Source organism: Rhagoletis zephyria, unplaced genomic scaffold (assembly GCF_001687245.7).
Source record: "Rhagoletis zephyria isolate East Lansing unplaced genomic scaffold, Rhagoletis_zephyria_1.1 Rzeph_scaffold_00539, whole genome shotgun sequence".
Taxonomy (NCBI): Eukaryota; Metazoa; Arthropoda; class Insecta; order Diptera; family Tephritidae; genus Rhagoletis; species Rhagoletis zephyria.
The window spans coordinates 22,837-45,096 of NW_016157623.1; the positions used below are offsets into that span (position 1 = coordinate 22,837).

General features: G+C 36.2%; 1 protein-coding gene across 2 annotated transcripts in view; it reads right to left on the reverse strand.

Moving 5' to 3' along the window:
• Positions 1-22,260, reverse strand: part of Abcd1 (ATP binding cassette subfamily D) — a 214,574-nt gene that overhangs the window by 21,911 nt on the left and 170,403 nt on the right. For both annotated transcript variants that reach the window (XM_017612434.1, XM_017612433.1), the window contains 2 exons: positions 16,929-17,803; positions 16,768-16,857 (listed from right to left, as the gene is read on the reverse strand). In XM_017612434.1, coding sequence (XP_017467923.1) covers positions 16,768-16,857; positions 16,929-17,803 — 965 coding nt within the window. The remainder of the gene's footprint in view (positions 1-16,767; positions 16,858-16,928; positions 17,804-22,260) is intronic.

Sequence of the window (22,260 nt, forward strand, 5' to 3'; positions counted from 1 at the left end):
TTGTTTTTATCGATAATATCGATGTCGTCGGCATACGCCAGCGATTATACGCTCTTGTAAAGTATTGTGCTTGAGCGGTTCAGTTCTGCGGCTCTTATTATCTTCTTCAACATCAGTTTAAGAAATCACACGAGAGGGAGTCACCTTGTCTGAAACCTCGTTTGGTATCAAACGGCTCGGACAGGTCCTTCCCTGTTCCGACGGAGCTGGTGGTATTGATCAACGTCATTTTACACAGCCGTATTAGTTTCGCGGGGATACCAAATTCAGACATCGCGGCATAAAGGCAACTTCTCTTCGTGCTGTCGAAAGCGGCTTTGAAATCGACAAATAGATGGTGTGTGTCGATCCTATTCTCGCGGGTCTTTTCCAAGATTTGGCGTATTGTGAATACCTGATCTATGGTGGATTTTCCAGGCCTAAAGCCACACTGATAAGGTCCAATCAGCTCGTNGCCGTGTAGTGCGATATGCTGGTTTATTAAAAAAATGTGTTGCTGACACTAGTGGTGCTGTGATGCAAACGTGATGCTGTGATGCAATACAAAACGTTGATTTGATGAACAGCCGGTTAAGCGATGAACCAAAAAACTCTGCTTGTGTAGTAAACCGAAGAAAAAACGCTTGATATAGCTCTTGTGGCACGTTGGTTGTGGTGCGAAAAAACTCAGGTTGCCGTAGACGTAGACGAACGTGATGCTGTTGTGACCAATGTGGAAAACTGTGGCGATCGGTTGAGGCAGTTGAAATACTCAGATGTGATGCTATGTGGACTGTATAATTTGGTTACTTTTTAGGCTCGAAGACCAATATTTACGCAGGTGGCGTCGCACGAAGATGGAGCGCACCAGCGTAAAGTTGATGTAACGAAAAATAAGAATAAATAAAAGACACAGTGGTTTTAGTACAGTGAAATCAAAGGTCGTTTTATTTGTAGGTATCTGTGCGTTTAAATACTTTCATACACAAGAATTGGCTTACCAAACGAGGTGTGACAGCTGCGATATCTCCTTTCAGACGGTCTTCTAACAAGTGAAGAAGTGCTAACAAACGAAAAGGGATGTAGCCCACCGCACAGTAACTTTCGTTAAGTTTCCCCTCCAATAAGTTACCGTACAGTGGGGCTTATTGTTAGCGGCTGGAAAGATAGCCGTAACTTATATATGTGTTTGTGTGCTCTTACATCAAGTGACAAAACGCGGATTAGAGCGGTGCAATATATTTAGGTTGCGGACCTAAACAGGCAGTATATCGTTTCGTCAACAACATTTGTTCCACAACTGTAAACTGGGTGCCAAGACGTGTATGCTCTGACTGTTTGTGTGATGACAGGAGATACTACTTCATTTCGTCCTCGTTCACCACCAGACCCATTCGCTTTGCTTCTCTATCCAATCCCGAGAAGGCAGAACAGACGTAGCCCTTGTTTATATCGATAATATCGATGTCGTCGGCATACGCCAGCGATTATACGCTCTTGTAAAGTATTGTGCTTGAGCGGTTCAGTTCTGCGGCTCTTATTATCTTCTCTCAACATCAGTTTAAGAAATCACACGAGAGGGAGTCACCTTGTCTGAAACCTCGTTTGGTATCAAACGGCTCGGAGAGGTCCTTCCCTATTCTGACGGAGCTGGTGGTATTGCTCAACGTCATTTTACACAGCCGTATTAGTTTCGCGGGGATACCAAATTCAGACATCGCGGCATAAAGGCAACTTCTCTTCGTGCTGTCGAAAGCGGCTTTGAAATCGACAAATAGATGGTGTGTGTCGATCCTATTCTCGCGGGTCTTTTCCAAGATTTGGCGTATTGTGAATACCTGATNGTTCCGACGGAGCTGGTGGTATTGATCAACGTCATTTTACACAGCCGTATTAGTTTCGCGGGGATACCAAATTCAGACATCGCNCGCGGGGAAACCAAATTCAGACATCGCGGCATAAAGACAATTTCTCTTCGTGCTGTCGAAAGCGGCTTTGAAATCGACAAATAGATGGTGTGTGTCGATTCTATTCTCGCGGGTCTTTTCCAAGAATTGGCGTATTGTGAATACCTGATCTATGGTGGATTTGCTAGGCCTAAATCCACACTGATAAGGTCCAATCAGTTCGTTGACGGTGGACCCCAGTCTTTCGCACAATACACTTGATCTTTTAACCTATGTATACTTAGAAGGCTGATTCCACGGTAGTTGGCGCGAATGGCGGGATCGCCTTTCTAGTGGATTGGGCAGAGCACACTTACACTGCATTGTAACACATTTACTAAAAACCCCTGGTAACTTCCTGAAAAGAATACGAATGTTTTTGAAACTAATTTACGATAAGAATGTTCAAAGCTCTATTCACCTTGAGCAAAAAATTTCGAAATTGCAGCCCGTAGATTCTCTCAAGGATTTGCCTTTTTGCGAAGGCTGCTCATCAATAGTCTTTGCGAATCGACGTGAGTGCCTTTGTAACATAGCTATGCTACAGGAAATGAAATGTAATCCAAATTGCGGCTGGTATTTTTTTGCTATCACATACTTCCATTTTCACTATTTATCACCACTAAATTGGACTATTTACCACCATTAAAATGCGAGCAAATTTTTACAGCTGCTGTTGTTGTACAGCGCCACTTTCGGACGGGTAAAATACTAAAATTTAGGCTAAGTTTTTTTAGCGAAAGGGAGGGCAGAACCGCAATTTTTGGGGATAGCCAAAAATTCGGATAAAATGTTAAGCTTTCGCATTTTAGCATATTTTAGCGATAGCGAAAGTTAGAATCCGGCTGCTGGCCGACACAGTTGGTTTTGATTTCTAAAACAACTTCATCAGTAAGAAACGGGATAATAATTCCAAATTTTCGTCTTTGTTTGATATATAATTGCAAAAAAAACGCGGTTTCATGAAACTTTCGCAAATATCAACAACACCAAATTTGTTTTTCAACATGGTTGACAACCGAAGAAGCCTTTCTTTCTTTGAACATCCAATCAGCCAAACTGCAAACATCTCGCCTTTTGTAATAGCATGATAGCCCAGACAAAAACTGTTTTTCTTGAAAACGGCTAAAAACGACGGCTTAAGTAAAACAAGATCAATTCATTACATCCCAGTTTATCAATTTCCATTTCCATTTTATTTACCGCAAGTTAACAAAATTGTAAAAGCTTGCATTAAATCATAAATGGAAATAAATCAGAAAATTTTTGAGGTTATGCAAATAAGTCAGTTTGTTTTGCAAACAAATGATAAAAAGTCACTTTTTTAAACTAGAACATAGGTTCTCACTTATATATTTTTTTCCAGTAAAAATTTTCCGTTGATTATTCGGACTTTATAAAAAAATGCACTTTAAACTTAAGAAATAAACCGGTTGCGCAAACAACGTGTCAATAAAGTTTTAAAAGTGTAACTTTGTTTGATTGCTGTCTAACGGTGATTTTTATTTTACAAAGACAAAGTGAAGTTTCTGTTATTTTGGAGTATTCCCTACAGAATGACATCAAAAAATAATGTAAAACTGCATTTACGAAATTGGACTTTCGCACAGCCAAATGAATCATTTGACCTAATGTNAGTTTTAAAAGTGTAACTTTGTTTGATTGCTGTCTAACGGTGATTTTTATTTTACAAAGACAAAGTGAAGTTTCTGTTATTTTGGAGTATTCCCTACAGAATGGCATCAAAAAATAATGTAAAACTGCATTTACGAAATTGGACTTTCGCACAGCCAAATGAATCATTTGACCTAATGTGCGTTGGATCGAATCCAAGTTGAAGAAATCTGATGGGGAAATGTGGTGATCTCCGAAATAGCAGCTATAACTTCTACCAGAAATGTAAATTGTGTTTTTTTCAATATAAATTTTATTAAAAATTTTTGAATATAGTTACAAAGTCCTTTAAAAACTACAGTCGTCAGAGAGAAAATCTAAAAACGCAGTTTAATTATATTTGGCACATGGTTTCGTGAGTATGTTCATTGCTTCGTGTGTTTTGAAATTCTTTTGTTTTTGTCGCTCGGTGTAATTAGCTGCATATAACTACGCATTTCAACATTTGTACAAAAATTCAAAAAATATTCACCAACATTTCAAACTTTTTACTCAGAATTTTTATACAAATTTTAGGTAGGCAGTTTTATAGCCCATTAAATTATAGTAGGATAAAGTGCAAGTTTGAAGTGGCTTTAAACATCCTAGATTTTTTATAATTTTGTTTGCTGGTTGTGTCACGCATTTTCCCCCACACAAAGGATGTTCTAAAATTTTTTTACATGGAAGAAAATGCCCAGCATCGGAAAAAAATTACCAAAAATCAATGGTATTTTGTAGCTGCTGGAAACTTGCACGTCATCCGACTATAATTTAATGGACTATAAAACTGGTTACCTACCTAAAATTTTTCTAAAAATTCTGAGTAAAAACTTTGAATATTTGGAAAATATTTTTTGCATTTTCTTTAATTTTTGTACAAGTTTTGAAATGCGCAATTTATAACTGCTTGTATGTAAAATGAAGTAGACCTTTATATTATAAAAAAAATTTTAAATATTAATTAAACAAGAGAAATATAGACAAAACTGGTATAAATAAGGTCTTTCTTTTATTTCTGCCACTAGTATTATGAACTTCTTTCAACCACAAAGTACATTTATTGACTTAAGGTTTTTTGCATCGAGCTTTTTTTGACATAACTTAAGTTTATCAGATATGAACTCGCTAAAGTATTATTAAATGCGTATAAATTAATAATAATTTAAAAATTAACTCCAATACAAAATTTTGATCCCGAATAAATTTTAACCTTTACATTTGACGAAACGTGGTGAATAAAACTTGTACTACACAAGTTGCGAAAATAATCTTAAAAACTTACGTGTTTAATGGGGATTCCAAAATGATATAAAAGTTATAACCTTTAAGTTTTTCTACTGTTGTTATTACGATTTTAATCTAAAAGGATGCTTATCTATACTAATTATATAAAGAGAAGTCCCTTTTATTTGTAACAGGTATTCTCGCGAACGGCTGGTCCGATTTTCATGAAATTTTGTATATAAATAGCTTTCAGTAACCACCATGTTTTCGGCTAAAAAAAATTTACTTTTTTCGGGTAGGTGGACCAAGGACCGATCTATTCCAAAAAATCGTATTATAGTCCGATTTGCTTAAAATTTGGTACGTAAGTAGCTTTTTAGCATATAGTAGCATATATGATCCGTTTTTTCCGGGAAGTGGTCAAGGGACCGATCTATTCGAAAAAATCGTATTTACGGTCCGATTTGCTTAAAATTCGGTACGTAGGTAGCTTTTTGCCTGGATAAGCTTATAGATTCCTGTTTTCCAATTTTCATGCAATTTCGAATATAAATAGCTTTGAGCAACCACCATATCAAGAGGCGAATTCGTCACTACGCAAGATTTATTTGCGCCAATCAGAAACAACAGATACTGCCAAAATATAATTATAATATATAATATATCTCAACTAATATATATTTTGAAAGCCGTTTCTTAGCTTTCGCAAGGCTCGAGAGCGGCTGAACCTATTTTTTTGAATCTGCCACCTGCCGCACGTGTCCCAAGGATGGTTTTAGGCTGAAACAAAAATCTATATGTAATGGGGGCGTGACACCCCCCATACAAACCGAATTTCTCATGCTACATTTCTCTGAAACTGTGCATGGTAGAGTTCTGGAACTTGGTATGGAGATACACGAAATCAATCGCATACTCATGCAGGAAAAGGGCAGCTGTTGGAAAGGGGGGCGTGGAACCTCCCATATAAATCGAATTTTTATACTGCATATCTCTGAAAGTATTCATGGTACAGTACTGGAACTTCGTATGGAGATATGTATGTAGTCGAAATCAAGCCCATACTCATGGAGAAAATTGGGGCTATTTGAAAAGGGGGTGTTAGGCCTACAAACGTACCGACCTTTAGCTATATTTGAATGTATTTATAATTCTTCTGTAGGTGTGTTTGTCAGTGAAATCCTCCTAAATGGTTGTACGGATTTTAACGAAACTTTTTGTGTGTGTTTGGGTGGGTCTCTGGATGGTTTAGCTTCACAATTTAATCCGACAGTTGGCGCCGATTTGGCTAATGTTTTAAATATGTATGCAATACTATTGCAAAAACGTGCTGCCAAGTGGCGCTGAAGTCGAGTTATTACTAAAAATAGCCAAGTGAGAAAAGGGGCCGTGAAGGTCAGATTAAATCGACCTGTTGCACCATTGAGTATATCGAACGCTCCTGCGTTGCAATTGGCCCAATGGATGTGATTTTCCAATATTATTATGCGTTCAAACTTTTAAGGTATTTCGTCTGAAATAAGTATATGTATATTGCATTTCTGTAGAACAATGATTCGCACCCATTTTGAAATTGCCACCAACTATACTGTAAAGCTTCTAGGACATTCACTATAGAACCGGGTCATTGTTGCCGCCAGGGAGTGAAGAGGAAAAAATGTATTTCGCTTTGCGAATAACCGTGCTATGAAATGCCGCACAACTGAAGAATTTCAAGAAATTCTTCACGGATTTAACACTTTCCTAAGGTTATTTAAAGCGGCAAATGACCACCAAATCACAATCTTAGCAGACGAATGTGCCAATGAAAATCGTAAACGTGAATTGTTGGTGAAAATGTTGGACCAAAAAGTTTCAATAAAGTAAATAAAAATTTTGGGCGGGGCGAAGTTCGCCGGGTCTGCTAGTTACTTATCTAGCTTTTAATCACATGCTGTAAAACAGCCGTTAGGGACGTGTGTTACAGTTGTTGACTTTAAAACAGCTACCTGCCCAGAAGCACATTGGCTTTGGCGGTTTAGTCATTTGGTGTTTTCCCGACTTTTTGCGACGCGTTTTCGGTTTGTTCATAATTTTTTGCGGTACTACTGGATTAGTTTTGCAATGTTGTTTTTATTTTTTTGATATTGGTGTTATTACTGATCCAACGGATTATTGATTGGGGAAATGTCGAGTTCATATACACCAGTTGAATATGCAAATATACATTTCATTTACGGGGAATGCCAACGTAACGCCAACGCTGCTGCCGAATTATACCGAGAGAAGTAAGAGAGATATTTCCTATGATAAAAAAATTACCTTTAAGTTTCACTTTGATTTAGGCGCAATTTGAAATAAGTACATAATAAAAAAGTTATCGTTGTTTAAGGTATCCCAACGGACATCATCCGGACTATCGCGTTTTTATAAGAGTCCATAACTCTTATTGTAAAGGAAGGAATCCTGCCATGGGTCCTGTGAAAGGTGATGATGGGAGACCACTACTACCAATGGATGTCGAAGAGGAAGTTCTTCAGGAGGTTAGAGGAGACCCTGGATTTCGGTTCGCCAAATTACCAGACGAACGGAAGAGCGGGTGTACGGTCCACAATATTCTGAAACGTCATAATCATGAATCTTCATGCCATAAAGACGGGTACATGAACATGCACAACCTGCATCAATGGGCGCTTGGAAATCCACATGCAATAAGAGAAACCCGTTCGCAGACACAATTTAATATTAATCTGTGGACAGGAATAACAAATGATCAAATTATTGGACCCCACGTACTGCCCGCTATGCTGAACCGTGAAATTTATTTAGATTTTCTGGAAAATCATTAGGAACGAGGCAGGCCATGTGGTTACAAAACGATGGATGTCCAGCTCATTACGCTGCTCAAGTACGGCGACATTTGGACGGACGATATCCGCAACGATGGATTGGATGCTTGGGTCCCATTTTATGGCCACCTAGATCCCCGGATTTAAATCCTTTAGACTTTTTTATTGGGGCTGCTTCAAAGATTTGGTGTTTAGAACTTAAATTACCACCATCGAACAACTGCGGGAGCACATCAATTCAGCCGCCGAACAAATAAAAAATGAGAATTATGCACACGGAATTAAAAGATCATTTATTAAGAGATGAAGGATGTGGTAGTAGGCAGCCATTTTGAACATCTTTTATAATAAATAATAAACTAATACCGAAACACATTGGCTGCATTTTTTTATTCATTCTGAACGTTTGGAATAAGCTTTTTTGTTTATTTATTCTTTAGAACGTTCCTGTTGATATGTTGACGTATATTTCAAACGCATTCTGTTTATTCCGGCTGTGAAATGGGATTATCCGGAATGTATAAAGAAACGCAGCCATATGTTGTTGTTATTTGTCCCATATCATTAAAAAAAAGGTAAACCTTTATTATTTGAAATTTTCCCGAAGACTTTTAAACCAGCATCCTTTTAGATTCAAATCGTAAAACAACAGCATAAAGACTTATAACTTTTATATCATTTTGGAATCCCCATTAAACACGTAAGTTTTTAGGATTATTTTCACAACTTGTGTAGTACAAAATTTTTTCACCGCGTATCGTCAAATGTAGAGGTAAAAATTTATTCGGGATCAAAATTTTGTTTTGGAGTTAATTTTTAAACATTTTAAACACAATAATTGAAAAAGTGTTATACTCTATCGATAGCGGAATCAGTTTAGATAAAAATAAAAAAGACGCAACTTCAAAAAGTTTTTATTTGTAGAAACGGCATGTAAAAAATCGACCGAAAGTACAGATTTTTCAAAAATATAAAAAAGTCAAAAAATCTCGAAAACCATGACACNTGTTGCTTTGACCAGGGCTTGAACCCAGGCATTGTGGAGTGGAAGCGCGCACTGCTTACCACTACACCACAGCGGCCGGTAATTTATTATATTTTTTATAATTTGTTTCCTTCTTTTTTTAATCTCTTACTGCCAGATTTGGCAGATTACACATTGTACTGTTCGTTTTTCGTATTAAATACTTTTGGGTCCCACTGCTTATCATTAAGAGAATTTTGGCGAGGAAAAATTTGCGTAGCAATTGTCCGAATCCGACTGCAGGTCACAAATAATGTCGCGCTTAGCTAAGAAGAAGGAAGAAGACCTGGTCTGGTGACACCTCGGGGAAGAAAATCGGCTAATAAATGGCCTCGTTATTTAAATTTTCAGGAAAATTGCATCAAGATTGCATTTTAAATTCATTATTTTGAACACGCTGACGAGGAAAGGAAAGAGTTATGTCTAAGCATATCCTTACTAATATTATAAATCCGAAAGTGAGCATGTTTGTTTGCTTTCACGCTTTAACTACTCAACCGATTATCATGAAATTTTGTACACTGCTGTCATTTAGCCCAACTTAAAATAAGGATAAATTTAATCTCGATTAGACAGGGGGGCGTGGCACCTCCCATACAAACGGCATTTTTCATACTGTATTTCTCAGGAAATATTTTTAACAGATTACTGGAACTTGGTATGGAGATATATAAAATCATTACCTACTCGTGGATGAGGGCTGCCACCTTTTAAAATAATCAAAATTCAACTTCAATTAAGGGAGTTATTTATTTGAAAATTATATTAAAAAATGAATGTCAAGAGGTTTAAAAAAGCTGTATCTCGAATATATTTTGAAAAGGGTTGCCACCTGTTTGAAAAGTCAAATTTAAATACATTATACGCAAGCTATCTGAAGAATTAAAATATGGTTGTCTAACGAAATATTGTTATGAAACCTTTAGTTTGAAAGTTTTGAATAATATTTAAGTCTTTCACCTTTTTAAAAATTAAATTCAATTGTTTTAAATCAAATATTACAGTAAAAGGCGGCAATGGTTCTGGCAGTTGATTTATCGGTGGTGATTTGAAATTTACCCCTGCACAACTCAACCCTGGCGTCTCCGAATGAAGCTTTAAGAAAGTTTTAGTTTGAAAAAATGTTGTTTTTTAATTGAGTTTTCTTGACATTTTACTCAATGTAGCACTTTGAAATTTCATTCACTCAGCGAAGCGGGTGAGGGCGATCTAGTCCATTACCTTGTTTATACCAACACATAAAGCGCTTTGACCCAGTTCGATGTTATTCAAAACGGAAGCATAAACCAACTTTCAATACGCTCAGAAATTCAAGTGTATTGATTCGAATTTGTTTTCAAATCGCTTTTTTATTTCTCACATCGGTTAGAAAATAGGTATAAACACATCACTCATTTGACTCGAAGTGAAAAAAGGCTGGTTTTCTTTATAAAGCCCGTTTTAAATTTGAATTATTATTATAACAAACTTGAATTCTTGTTCGATTCCACCGCGCAAATTAATTATTTAAGAAATATCGAATAAAAATAAAAATTTAGTTTACTTTTGAATACGGTTTCAGCAAGTGCGCTATAACGACACAGGTATAAATGTTTGAAAGAAATATGTGTTGAGTCAAATCAGATTTTTGTTAATGCGGTTCTCGTGTAGGTATAAACAAGGTATTTTTTATTTTTTTATATATAAATACGCCACAAGAAAATTTTGTAATCCCTTTTCTGAAGGCACCGTTCGCTCGATTTCAATGAAACATACACCGATTTAAAGGATATAACTTGCTCTAATCCAGAAATGTTAATCCCGATACATAGGGGGCGTGGCATCTGACATATAGTCTAAAATGTGAAAACCACTATATCTCTAAAACCAATTATGCTGGAGAACTGCAACTTAGCACAGATGCATAGATTGTAAATACCCTACTTAGGGTGAAAAATGGTAGGTACTGGAAAAGTGGGCGTGGCACTTCCCATACAAACTGAAATTCTCATATCGCTTATCTCTGGAACTGCTTATGCTAACGTCCTGAATTTTGGCACAGCTATTTACGCTAACAGTAACGTGCTTACGCCGAAAAGTGGTAGATTTTGGAAAAGAGGGCCTGGCACCGCCCATACAAACTGAAATTTTCATATCGCTTATCTCTGGAACCACTTATGCCAACGACCTGAAATTGGAGACAGCAACATATGTGGTCAATACCGTACCGCCGTAAGTACGCGAAAAGTGGTGAATAATGGGAAAGAGGGCGTGGCACCGCCCATAAAAACTGAAATTCTCATATCGGTTATCTCTATAACCACCTATTATAAGGTAATGGAATTTAATACACCTACATTTATACACATACAAAATCACGAGAATCATTCAATTGGGAACCATTCTCCCCCAGATTTTAAAATAACATTGAATGATTGTTGTTTTGTGCAAAAGTTTTTAGAAGGATCAGTGTGATTGTCTACCGAAATTGGCGAAGGGAATGAGAGCTATCCTAAAAAATCATATTTATGATCAGATTTGTTTCACTTTTACAACACATATTAGTAACATAAAATTTGGTGTAACTTGGTGTCGTGTGATGAAAAAATATTGGGTTTTGGCCGAGTCTTGACAAAAACCCGGTTCGGGGGAAAATGAAACTCATGATAAGGCTGATTATCTTTTGTTGAAAATCTTCAAGATACTTTCTCAACCGATTCTAATGAAAAAAAGAAAGAGTTTATGTAGATGTGGGCAATTTAGTTCTTAACCTCCAAGAGGCTCTCAGACAAATATAATCGAAAAACTTATTTACGGTCTGAATTCGTATATGTTTTACTTATTAGTCAGTGATGAACATCTCATCTATACATATAAATATATATGCATATTTTTTATAAATGAAAATCGAGGTTCCTTTTTCGGTCTCATTTCAAAAGCTACTGGAGAAATTTGGAGGAGACTTGGTAGAATTAGCATTAATCAATCCGGTATTAACGTTCATAATTCGATTTGAAGTTTTCCTGTAAATTCGCTATAAATTCTGTATATATAAATACGCCAGAAGAAAATTTTGCAATCCCTTTTTTGAAGGCACCGTTCGCTCGATTTCAATGAAACATACACTGATTTAAAGGACATAACTTCCTCTAATCCAGAAATGTCAATGCCGACACACAGGGGGAGTGGCGTCTGACATATAGACTAAAATGTGAAAACCACTATATCTCTAAAACCAATTATGCTGGGGAACTGAAACTTAGCACAGATGCATAGATTGTAAATACCCTACTTACGGTGAAAAATGGTAGGTACTGCGAAATTGGGCGTGGCACTTCCGATACAAATTAAATTCTCATATCGCTTATCTCTGGAACCACTTATGCTAACGTCCTGAAATTGGACACAGCAACATATGTTGTACTTACGGCGAAAAGAGGTATAGTTTGGCGTGTCACCGCCCATACAAACTGAAAATCTTATATCGCTTATATCTGGAACCGCATATGCTAACGTTCTGAAATTGGACACAGCAACATATGTTGTCAAAACCGTACCTACGGCGAAGAGTTAGATTTTGGAAAAGGGGGCGTGGCACCGCCTATGCAAACTGAAATTCTCATATCGCTTATTTCTGGAACCACTTATGCTTACGTCCTGAAATGTGACACAGCTATTTATGATATCAATACCGTAGTTATGGCGAAAAGTGGTAGATAATGGGCAATCGGGCGTGGCACCGCACTTAGAAACTTAAATTTTTATAGCGCTTATCTCTGGAACCGCTTACGCTATCGTCCTGAAATTTGACACAGCTATTTATGATATCATTAACATACTTATGGCGAAAAGTGTGAAATAATGGGAAAGGGGGCGTGGCACCGCCCATACAAACTGAAATTTTCATACCGCTTATCTCTGGAACCGCTTATGTTGACGGCATAAAATTTGAAACAGCTATTTATGATATCAATAACGTACTTGATATATGCCCCACAACACACTTAAACTTAAATTTTTATAGCGCTTATCTCTGGAACCGCTTACGCTATCGTCCTGAAATTTGACACAGCTATTTATGATATCATTAACGTACTTATGGCGAAAAGTGTGAGATAATGGGAAAGGGGACGTGGCACCGCCCATACAAACTGAAATTCTTATATCGCTTATCTCTGGAACCGCTTATGCTAACGTCCTGAAATTTGACACGGCTATTTATGATATCATTCACGTACTTACGGCGAAAAGTGGTAGATAACGGGAAGGGTGGCGCAGGGATTGAGAGCTATCCTAAGAAATCATATTTATGATCAGTAGGGAAGACAAAAATATGCCAAAAAATATTAATTATATGATCATTAAAATGACTCCAAAATATTAAAAATATACTTGATATATGAGCCACAATACACTTAAACTTAAAAACTTAAATTTTTATAGCGCTTATCTCTGGAACCGCTTACGCTATCGTCCTGAAATTTGACACAGCTATTTATGATATCATTAACATACTTATGGCGAAAAGTGTGAAATAATGGGAAAGGGGGCGTGGCACCGCCCATACAAACTGAAATTTTCATACCGCTTATCTCTGGAACCGCTAATGCTGACGTCATAAAATTTGAAACAGCTATTTATGATATCAATAACGTACTTGATATATGCCCCACAACACACTTAAACTTAAATTTTTATAGCGCTTATCTCTGGAACCGCTTACGCTATCGTCCTGAAATTTGACACAGCTATTTATGATATCATTAACGTACTTACGGCGAAAAGAGTGCGATAATGGGAAAGGGGGCGTGGCACCGCACATACAAACTGAAATTCTCATATAGCTTATCTCTGGAACCGCTTAAGCTGACGTCCTGGAATTTGATACAGCAACATATGTTGTCAATACCGTACCTACGGCGAAGAGTGGCTGATTTTGGAAAGGGGGCCATGGCACCACCCATAAAAACTGAAATTCTTATATCGCTTATCTCCGGAACCGGCTATGCTAACGTCCTGACATTTCACACAGCAACATATGTTATCAATTCCATACATACGGCGAAAAGTGCTTATCTTTGGAACCTCTTATGCTAACGTCCTGAAATTTAACACAGCTATTTATGTTATCAATAACGTACTTATGGAGAAGAGTGGTACTGAAAGTGGTAAAAACTGAAATAATCGTATTGGTTATCTTTGGAACCACTAATTATAAGGTAATGGAGTTTTATACACCTTCATTTATATATATGCGGAAGAATCATTCAATTGGGAACAATTTCCTCCCATATTTTAAAATCGCATTGATTTTGATGATACAAGAACTTAAGAATTAGACACAATCCGGAGCCACCGTGGATAACCAGCGAAGATCGAATGTCTCACATAAGAGTATTTGTGTAACTAGTAATTTTTAGCAAAAAAAAAAACCGACTTCAACTCTCATATAAAAAAAAAATATATATATATATCTCATGATCCGCTGATCGGATCTTAACCAGATTAGTATGGGAACACCTCTGAGACACTACCTTTCCGATGCAAAAAGAATTATCGAAATCGGTTGACGTGGTCCAAAGTTATGCGGTAACATACATAAAAAAAAAAAAAAAAAATATTCCGACGAACTGATAACCTCCTCCTTTTTTGGAAGTCTGTTAATAAAAGTAAATAAAGTGTTAAACATGCTATTTCTGAAGCAATATAACCGAGCTATCAATAAGCAGTCATACAAGCCCCCACTTCTACTTGATTTTTGACGAACCTCTACGCGAACAAAGTCCTCTTCATACCGTTTTTTTTGTTTTCCGTGTCTTAAATACCTGCATGTGTTCCTTACTTATTATGTTTCTACTAGACATGAAAAAAGAAAGTGTGCACTATGTATAATTTCAACCATTTCAAATGAGATTCTTTAGCAAAAATTAAAAAAACAGTAATTTTGTTTACTTTTGGACCTGGTCGGGCAATATTTTATTAAATCAAACCTTTGCTAAAAACTTGTGTTTGTTTTTGTTATTTATGGCCTTATAACAATTATATTCAACAATTTTTATTAAGCTTGAGGCCGTTTTTAATGAAAAACTTTTGTGGAAAAGCAAGAACCCCAGCTGACTGCGGTCGTTGGATCGAATCCCACTGAAAGAAGTCTGATTAGGAAATGTGGTGATTTCCAAATAGCTATCACCTCTACGATTTTTATAAATTATTGTTGCTTTTCCACAATATTTTTCATTAAAAAAGGCCTCAAGCTCAATAAAAATTGTGAACAACTTTTGTTGTGAAACTGGGGGACAGTACGCCCCTTCTTCTGCTATTTAGAGTCAAAGTGTAAGATCCTTTAAAAACGATTTCCACCTGACTTTTAATTAGGTAAGAATTACGTAACTATCGAATGTTATTTGTCAAAGATCTGTTGAAAAACTGGATGTATAGCTATTATGCAAATACTTCAACAAAAAATCCAACTAATAATAATAGGTTTTTGCATTTATTATAACTTATAAAGACAATTACACAGACCGCCACTAAGTTATTGACGAATTTGACAGAATTAGCTTTTCGTGTGACGTCATCATAGAAATGTCCGCGCTAAGTTTGTTCCCGCGTAGACGAACACAAATACGATTTGTTTACAAATTGCAACCAGCGCTATTTTTTTCTCTCCTTCATCTCTCGTACTCGTTGCTATCGTGACGTCATCGCCCGGAGGAACGCGCATTCTTGTATTCTATCATTCTTGCACAGATTTTATAAAAAAAAAAATTAGATTCCAACCAAGACTAATCGGTGTTAACATACAATTTTCATTTCGGGTACAGGAAAATAATTCTCAAATCAAGACGATTACCTAAATTCGAGCTCAAGCTCAGCCCGAAAAATGCAGTGATCGATCTTGAAAATAAAAACAACAAATCGATGTTGAACAGAAACCGAAGCCTCGTCAATTTTGGGATATCAGAAATTTTGAAAGATCGATGGTGAACAACCAATCTTCGACCGATTTTGTCGATGTTTACAAAACTATCAATGCATTGTTTGCATAGGTAGTTATAAAACTACTCATCTTATTACTGACGAGACGCTCTGTCAATAGGTCGGTTTTTACAAGCTTTTTTTTATATTTCTTGATAGGGATGTCGGAAAAACATCGATGCATCGAAAATATCGATGTTTTTCTTCGATGCATCGAAAATTTTCCACTTGATGTATAAATAGTCGATGTATCGATGCATCGATATATCGAAGTTTTTCGAAAACTGACATCTACGGTACGTTGAACCGTCATTCCAGTTTTTCAATTGTTCAGAAAAAAGAAGTGACTTTGACCAAAAAATTTTAATTGCTGCAAGAAGTTCCGTTAGAAACATAATTAGCTCGGTTGCAGTAATTTATTTCAAATTTTCTACAATTTTGCTAATAACATATTTTGTTGTGAAACATTATCTGAAAAATCCTATGCAAATCGATGCATCGATGTATGCCCTTCGATGCATCGAATCAAAGAAAAACATCGATGTATTTTTGCCACTGACATCCCTATTTCTTGGCAAGTTTCGGGCAAACGAGCGTAGATACGAAGAGCTCTCACAAAAGAGATGAAACTGCCCAAAACCACGGGAACGCAAGACAGTTTGTTGATATTTGTTCATGCATCAATCAAAGAATATATTAGTATATACATATATATACTAGTTAAAAGCTGTTTGCTCTTCATTACTCTGTTTCTTCTGGCAGTTTAACAGTTTCCAGAAACTCGCTCGGAAAAATAGTCCGGGCGATCTCGGGCAAATTTGAAACACAAAGTACTCTTGCAAGGTGTCCGCCAACAGTCCCAGAACTGACAAAAGAAACACAAAATGGCCAGTTTAGGACACCCCCGGGCGAGGAAAAGACAAATTTAATGTAATGATATTTAGTGGATTTATAAGATATTTCCAACGTCATAATGCTTTCAAGTCATATTTTTTTCATGCAATATTAAAGTTGGAAACGTTTTTACGGCGTTTATAGCTACTTCATAATGTTTTAAACAAAAAGAAAATATATAATGAGCTGCTAGTTTATCATTTAAACCGCCTTAAAATATAAAAAAAAAGTGCGACACTTAAAACATTGGTATATTTACCTGTGATAAAAAAGACGTGCTATGGCCATGCGCTGTTTTTCTCCACCGGATAGTATATCTTTCCAATCACGGACAACATGAAAGCTATCACTGAAAATAATTAACACGTTTTTATAAATATAAGCAAATAATGTCACGTGTTTCTCATTAGCAGTTATTACCGTTGGGCTATATGTTCCAAACATACCATCTTCAAAATGACTCGCAGCTCATTCTCTGTAACACCTTTTCGTATCATATCTTCACGACTATCGGGATAAATAATCTGATCACAAAGACTGCCTGTTGACATGTATGGACGTTGTGGGATATAAAACATGCAAGGTTTATCTTCAACAGGACGTGGTATATGCAGTTCACCAGAATAAATAGGCCAAAGCCCGCTCAAAATACGGAATAGGCTTGATTTACCACAGCCATTGGGTCCAGTAATTAGCAGATGCATGCCTTGCTCAATGCACAGAGTTAGACTTGGTACGACGATATCACAATTGGGTGTTACCACAGGTACAGCACGCAATGTAATTGTCATATCATTTGGGGTATCGGTGTATATGATACGACCCTTGGCAATCGGCTTCCCATCCTTGAACTCAATGATACCGCTCATTTCATTGTTTTCGACGACGGTGTTTTTATAATAAATACCTTGCGCGGTCTCTTCAAAAACATCCATCATTCCAGCAACACGATAAGTATATCCAGCCAGTGCAACAATTTCTTTATACGATGACATCAGCCGCTCAATGGCATCAGCAGCGGAAATAAGTAAATTCCGTGCTGTAGTAAGATATTGAGTACGCTCACTGACATTTGAATCCAAAACTTCTTTTACGCTTGAGTTATTCGTGTCGATTGCTGGTATAGTTCCACCTGATGTTAAAATTGGCAAAGAAACCATAACCATACCCGTCCCAGACCACACATATTTCATAAAAAATTGTTCAAGCATAACGAACCAGAGCTTCTGGGTGAATATGTTGTTCATTTGATTAATAAGACGGTTGTAAGCTTGCCGCAGTTGTTGCAGTTCTACCTGAATATAATATATGAAAAACAACAATTTATTGTCTTTGGTAATAGTAGGGGAACCCAAGTGGGGATTCGGGGATTTACTCGAGCGCCAAATCTAAGCCATCTATGTAGAGCCGCGTGCATAGGAGAGTTGATCAGAAAAAAATTGATAGGTGGATTTACTCGAGCACGTTAGATTAAGAAATAGTAGGTTAATTACATGCTGAAGAGTGTGCATTTCAATAATCTGACGATTTGGGCGTAACGCAAGGGATTGGGAGGGTCGCCAACTTGCGTATTAGATCAAAATTATATTAAGAAAAATTATTAACACATGATGTAACTTTTAGCTCAACAAATATCAGTTAAAAATTACTTTTTTAACTTATGTATGTGAATTTTACTAATTTCTTAGCTAAAATCACTAGACATAGGAATTTGTATGTATGAAAAACACGCATTTTTCAGATAATTTTGAATACGGCAATCTTAAGTTTACTTATCTCCGCTCCCTTCTTGCTCGTGGTGTTACATGAAATATAACCTTTGAAATAACTAACTAACTAACTAACTAATAACTAACTAATACCTTTTTTATGTCGACACATAAAGCGCTTTGATCCAGTTCGCTGTGATTCAAAGCGGATGTATAAACCAAATTTCAATACGCTCCACAGTGTTTCGACTATGTATATGGAGGCAGGTGGAAATAATGGTAAACCTGCACCGATTTCACTGAAACTTGACATGTGCTCTAGTTTTACTTAGAAACAGAGAATTATGAAATTTTGTAAAGATGGAATAATTGCCGCGCCCTCTACACTTGTGGGCGGAAACATTAAATTTCATCCTCGGATGAACTAGATTTCGACGAAAAAAAAATTTAGTTTATAGTCTTTATTTTATTAGAATAAATATAAAATATGGGAAAGATTGGATCACTATAACGTCCAAAACTCACAAAAAATGTGGGCCCAGTCATTAAATGTTATGGAATTTTGGTTAATTTTTGATTCCTGCTTTCCACCCTCAGAAAACAAAGGTTATACTATAAAATGACTTCGGTGCAAATACTCGCTTTTTCCCAATGTTTGGAGAGATTTTTTCATTGTTCGAAAAATTCTTTTCGCGAAATTATGCAAAAAGAAGCTGAAAATCAAAAATTAAGACAATCAAAAATTTCATATATTTGCAAAGTCGCGTGCAAAGATAAAATTATATATTCAAAAACTACAAAAAATTCTCTAAAACATTCGTCTAATTTCAAGACCTGACGGACCGGTACTCACTTTTTTTTACTAATAATCTTTAGCATCTACATTTGAAAGTAAATTTTTTGGTAAGAAAATAGGAAAGTACCAAATAAATGATAAATACCTTCACGTGAATATTCCACGACATTTAAATAATTGATTGCTGTTGAAAAAGAAACACTTTCTTTACTGGGCAATTAAACTGATTAGTCGATATCGCGCCCATTCCCGTATTTTTTTGGAAATGTATCGTTCGTGAAGAAGGGAGGTCAGTAAATAATGTAAAATTTGGTATTTATGACTTTTATTTTTCCCTCTCTAAGTCTAACCGGTTTTTTTTTTATCAACTGTCACCTTGACATTTTTCTACCTGCCTCCATATAGTCGAAACACTGTGCGCTCTGAATTTCAAAAATGTATTGACTCGAATTTGATTTCAAATCGGTTTTTTATTTCCCAAATCGGTTAGAAAACAGGTATAAACACATCACTCATTCGACGCGAAGTGAAAATAGGCTGGTTTTCTTTATACAGCCCGTTTTAAATTTGAATAATTATTAAAATAAATTTGAATTATTGTTCGCTTCCATTTCGGTCCATCACGCAAATAAATTATTAAAGAAATATCGAAATAAAACAAACAATTTTGTATACTTTTGAGTACGGTTTCAGCGAGTGTGCTGTAAAGAAACATGTGTTAAGTCATATTGGTTTTTTCTTAATGCGGTTCTTGTGTAGGTATAAAAAAGGTATACATTTTGTGATTCACGATGAGAGGAAATGGTTTTTGTGGATCAAATTCTTGTCAAAAAACTTGTTGGACTATTCTAGGGACTCAGGTATAATACCATATAAATTCTATAATAACACACTTTTCACTTAATATGTAAAAAAAAAAATATTGTAAATTACTTCTTGTTACAGATGGGGAAAATGTAGAAGAAATTGACGACCAAGTCGAACCGGACTTGCTGTATGACGATAGTTGCACGGATAAAATAATAAGTGTTTACAATAATATATGTTTGGTTGACTGTGCATCTCAGAACCGAAATTATTTTTTAATACCGTCAGATTAAGAAAACCCCTCGTGATAATCGTCAGATTATGGAACAGGGCGACCAGGACATCGAGGTGAACCTTCTGTATGAATATCTGATGCACTCAAGTAAATCCAAATGGTGATTTTTTTTTTGCATCTTCAAGAAGACGCCACGAGCTTGCGTGCCATCTGAATCGTCAGATTATTGAATGGGAGGTTCATTCGGGCCTATTTAACATCCCTTGTGAATACCTGACGCGCTCGACTAAATTTTTTTGTCACCCATTTTTGACCCTTCCGTACGTCCAACCCAACTATGCAAACCGGCAGATTAGCATATTTCCGCCATCAGAAACACGTTTGATTTATTCACTATCAATATCTGACGCGCTCGGGTTAATCCACGTAACTTTTTTTTTACATTTTTGGAAGCCTGCAGATTCTCCACCCTGGAAGGAAAAATATCACATGACCTTTTTTCTTCCCATCATATAATCTTCAAAATCCAATAGGTCAAAATGACGCTCGAGTAAATCCCGATTTAGCATCGTGGGCTCCCCTACTATACTTTGGTATTGCTTTGTATACATATGCAGTTATCCCGAAACACCAGCGTGTTTGCTGCTTTTTTAGTGCTAGCGGTTTGTAAAGTAAAAAAGTAAAAAAAAAACACCAGAGTAATCAAAAGCATATTGAATTTAAAAAAAAATCCAATATTTGCAGAGACCGTGGAGGGTGTGCATTAAAAAAAAGCCTACCTACAAAATGATCTAGACGCCCTTAATAGGTGGTGCACTGACAATAACTTCTTTTTAAACATAAACAGGTGTTGCGTTGTTACTTATTCAAGAAAAACTAATAACACTTTATTTAATTNATAAAGACACCCATACAACAAGCTATGCATTTAACGAACCGATAGCAAGGTATATGCCACTAGAAAATCGATATTGTAGTTCTCTAAACNTTAATAGGTGGTGCACTGACAATAACTTCTTTTTAAACATAAACAGGTGTTGCGTTGTTACTTATTCAAGAAAAACTAATAACACTTTATTTAATTATGAATTAAATACTTGCTCTCTAAATCGTTGTTACGAGATGAAAGATCTCGTTGTTATATTTGATTCTGGACTTTCTTTCTCTAGTCACATTGATTACATGTGTGCTAAATCTTTTGTCATGATTGGTTTTNGCAAATTTGTATAGTTTTAAGTTAGACTTTGCATCGATGTATCGTATATAAAAATCGATATTTTCGATGGTGCGAATGAATTAAAATTATACATGACAATGAAAAAATCGGAACTTATATAAATGTGGTGACGTGCAATAATGTCAATGACATTANCTGAGAGAGTTCAAAAAGTGTTCACCAAAGTCACATTACATAACCTTCGGTGGCCTGATGGTCCCGCCATATATTAGTAGACGTAAGCCGCTAGGGTTCTAGGCCTTGCATGAGAGAAGGACTAGCTTTTCGATTTTGTTTGCGTTTAATATAATTAACGGTAATGTTACCTGTTCACAATTAATAACTTTATTCAATCGATATATTCCGCCGCGTGATCTTCGACACAATAAATCTATCCTAATTATATAAAGAGAAGTCCCTTTTTTGTAACAGGTAATCTCGCGAACNGACCAAAAGTCAAATAATGTCACTTTGGAATTGATTCACCCTCTAAAAGTGAAATATGTAATGTTATAAAAATAAATTTGGTTGATACTATCGAATGGTTCTATTTTTTTGCACTATCGAATGGTCGTTGGGCACTATCGATAGTGTTTGTTTGAAGAACTATATATATTGTTTATATTATATGTACTANGTTTTTTAGGTGTTAGGTAGGTGGACCAGGGACCGGTCTATTCGAAAAAATCTTATTATGGCCCGACTTGCTTAAAATTTAGTACGTAAGTAGCTTTTTAGCATATATTAGCATATATGACCCATTTTTTTCTGGGAAGTGGTCCAGGGACCGATCTATTCGAAAAAATCGAATTTACGGTCCGATTTGCTTTAAATTCGGTGCGCAGGTAGCTTTTTAGCATGTATTAGCATATACGATCAAGTTTTTTCCGAGAAGTGGACCAGGGACCGATCTATTCCAAAAAATCGCATTTATGGTCCGATTTGCTTAAAATTCGGTACGTAAGTAGTTTTTTAGCATATATTAGGAT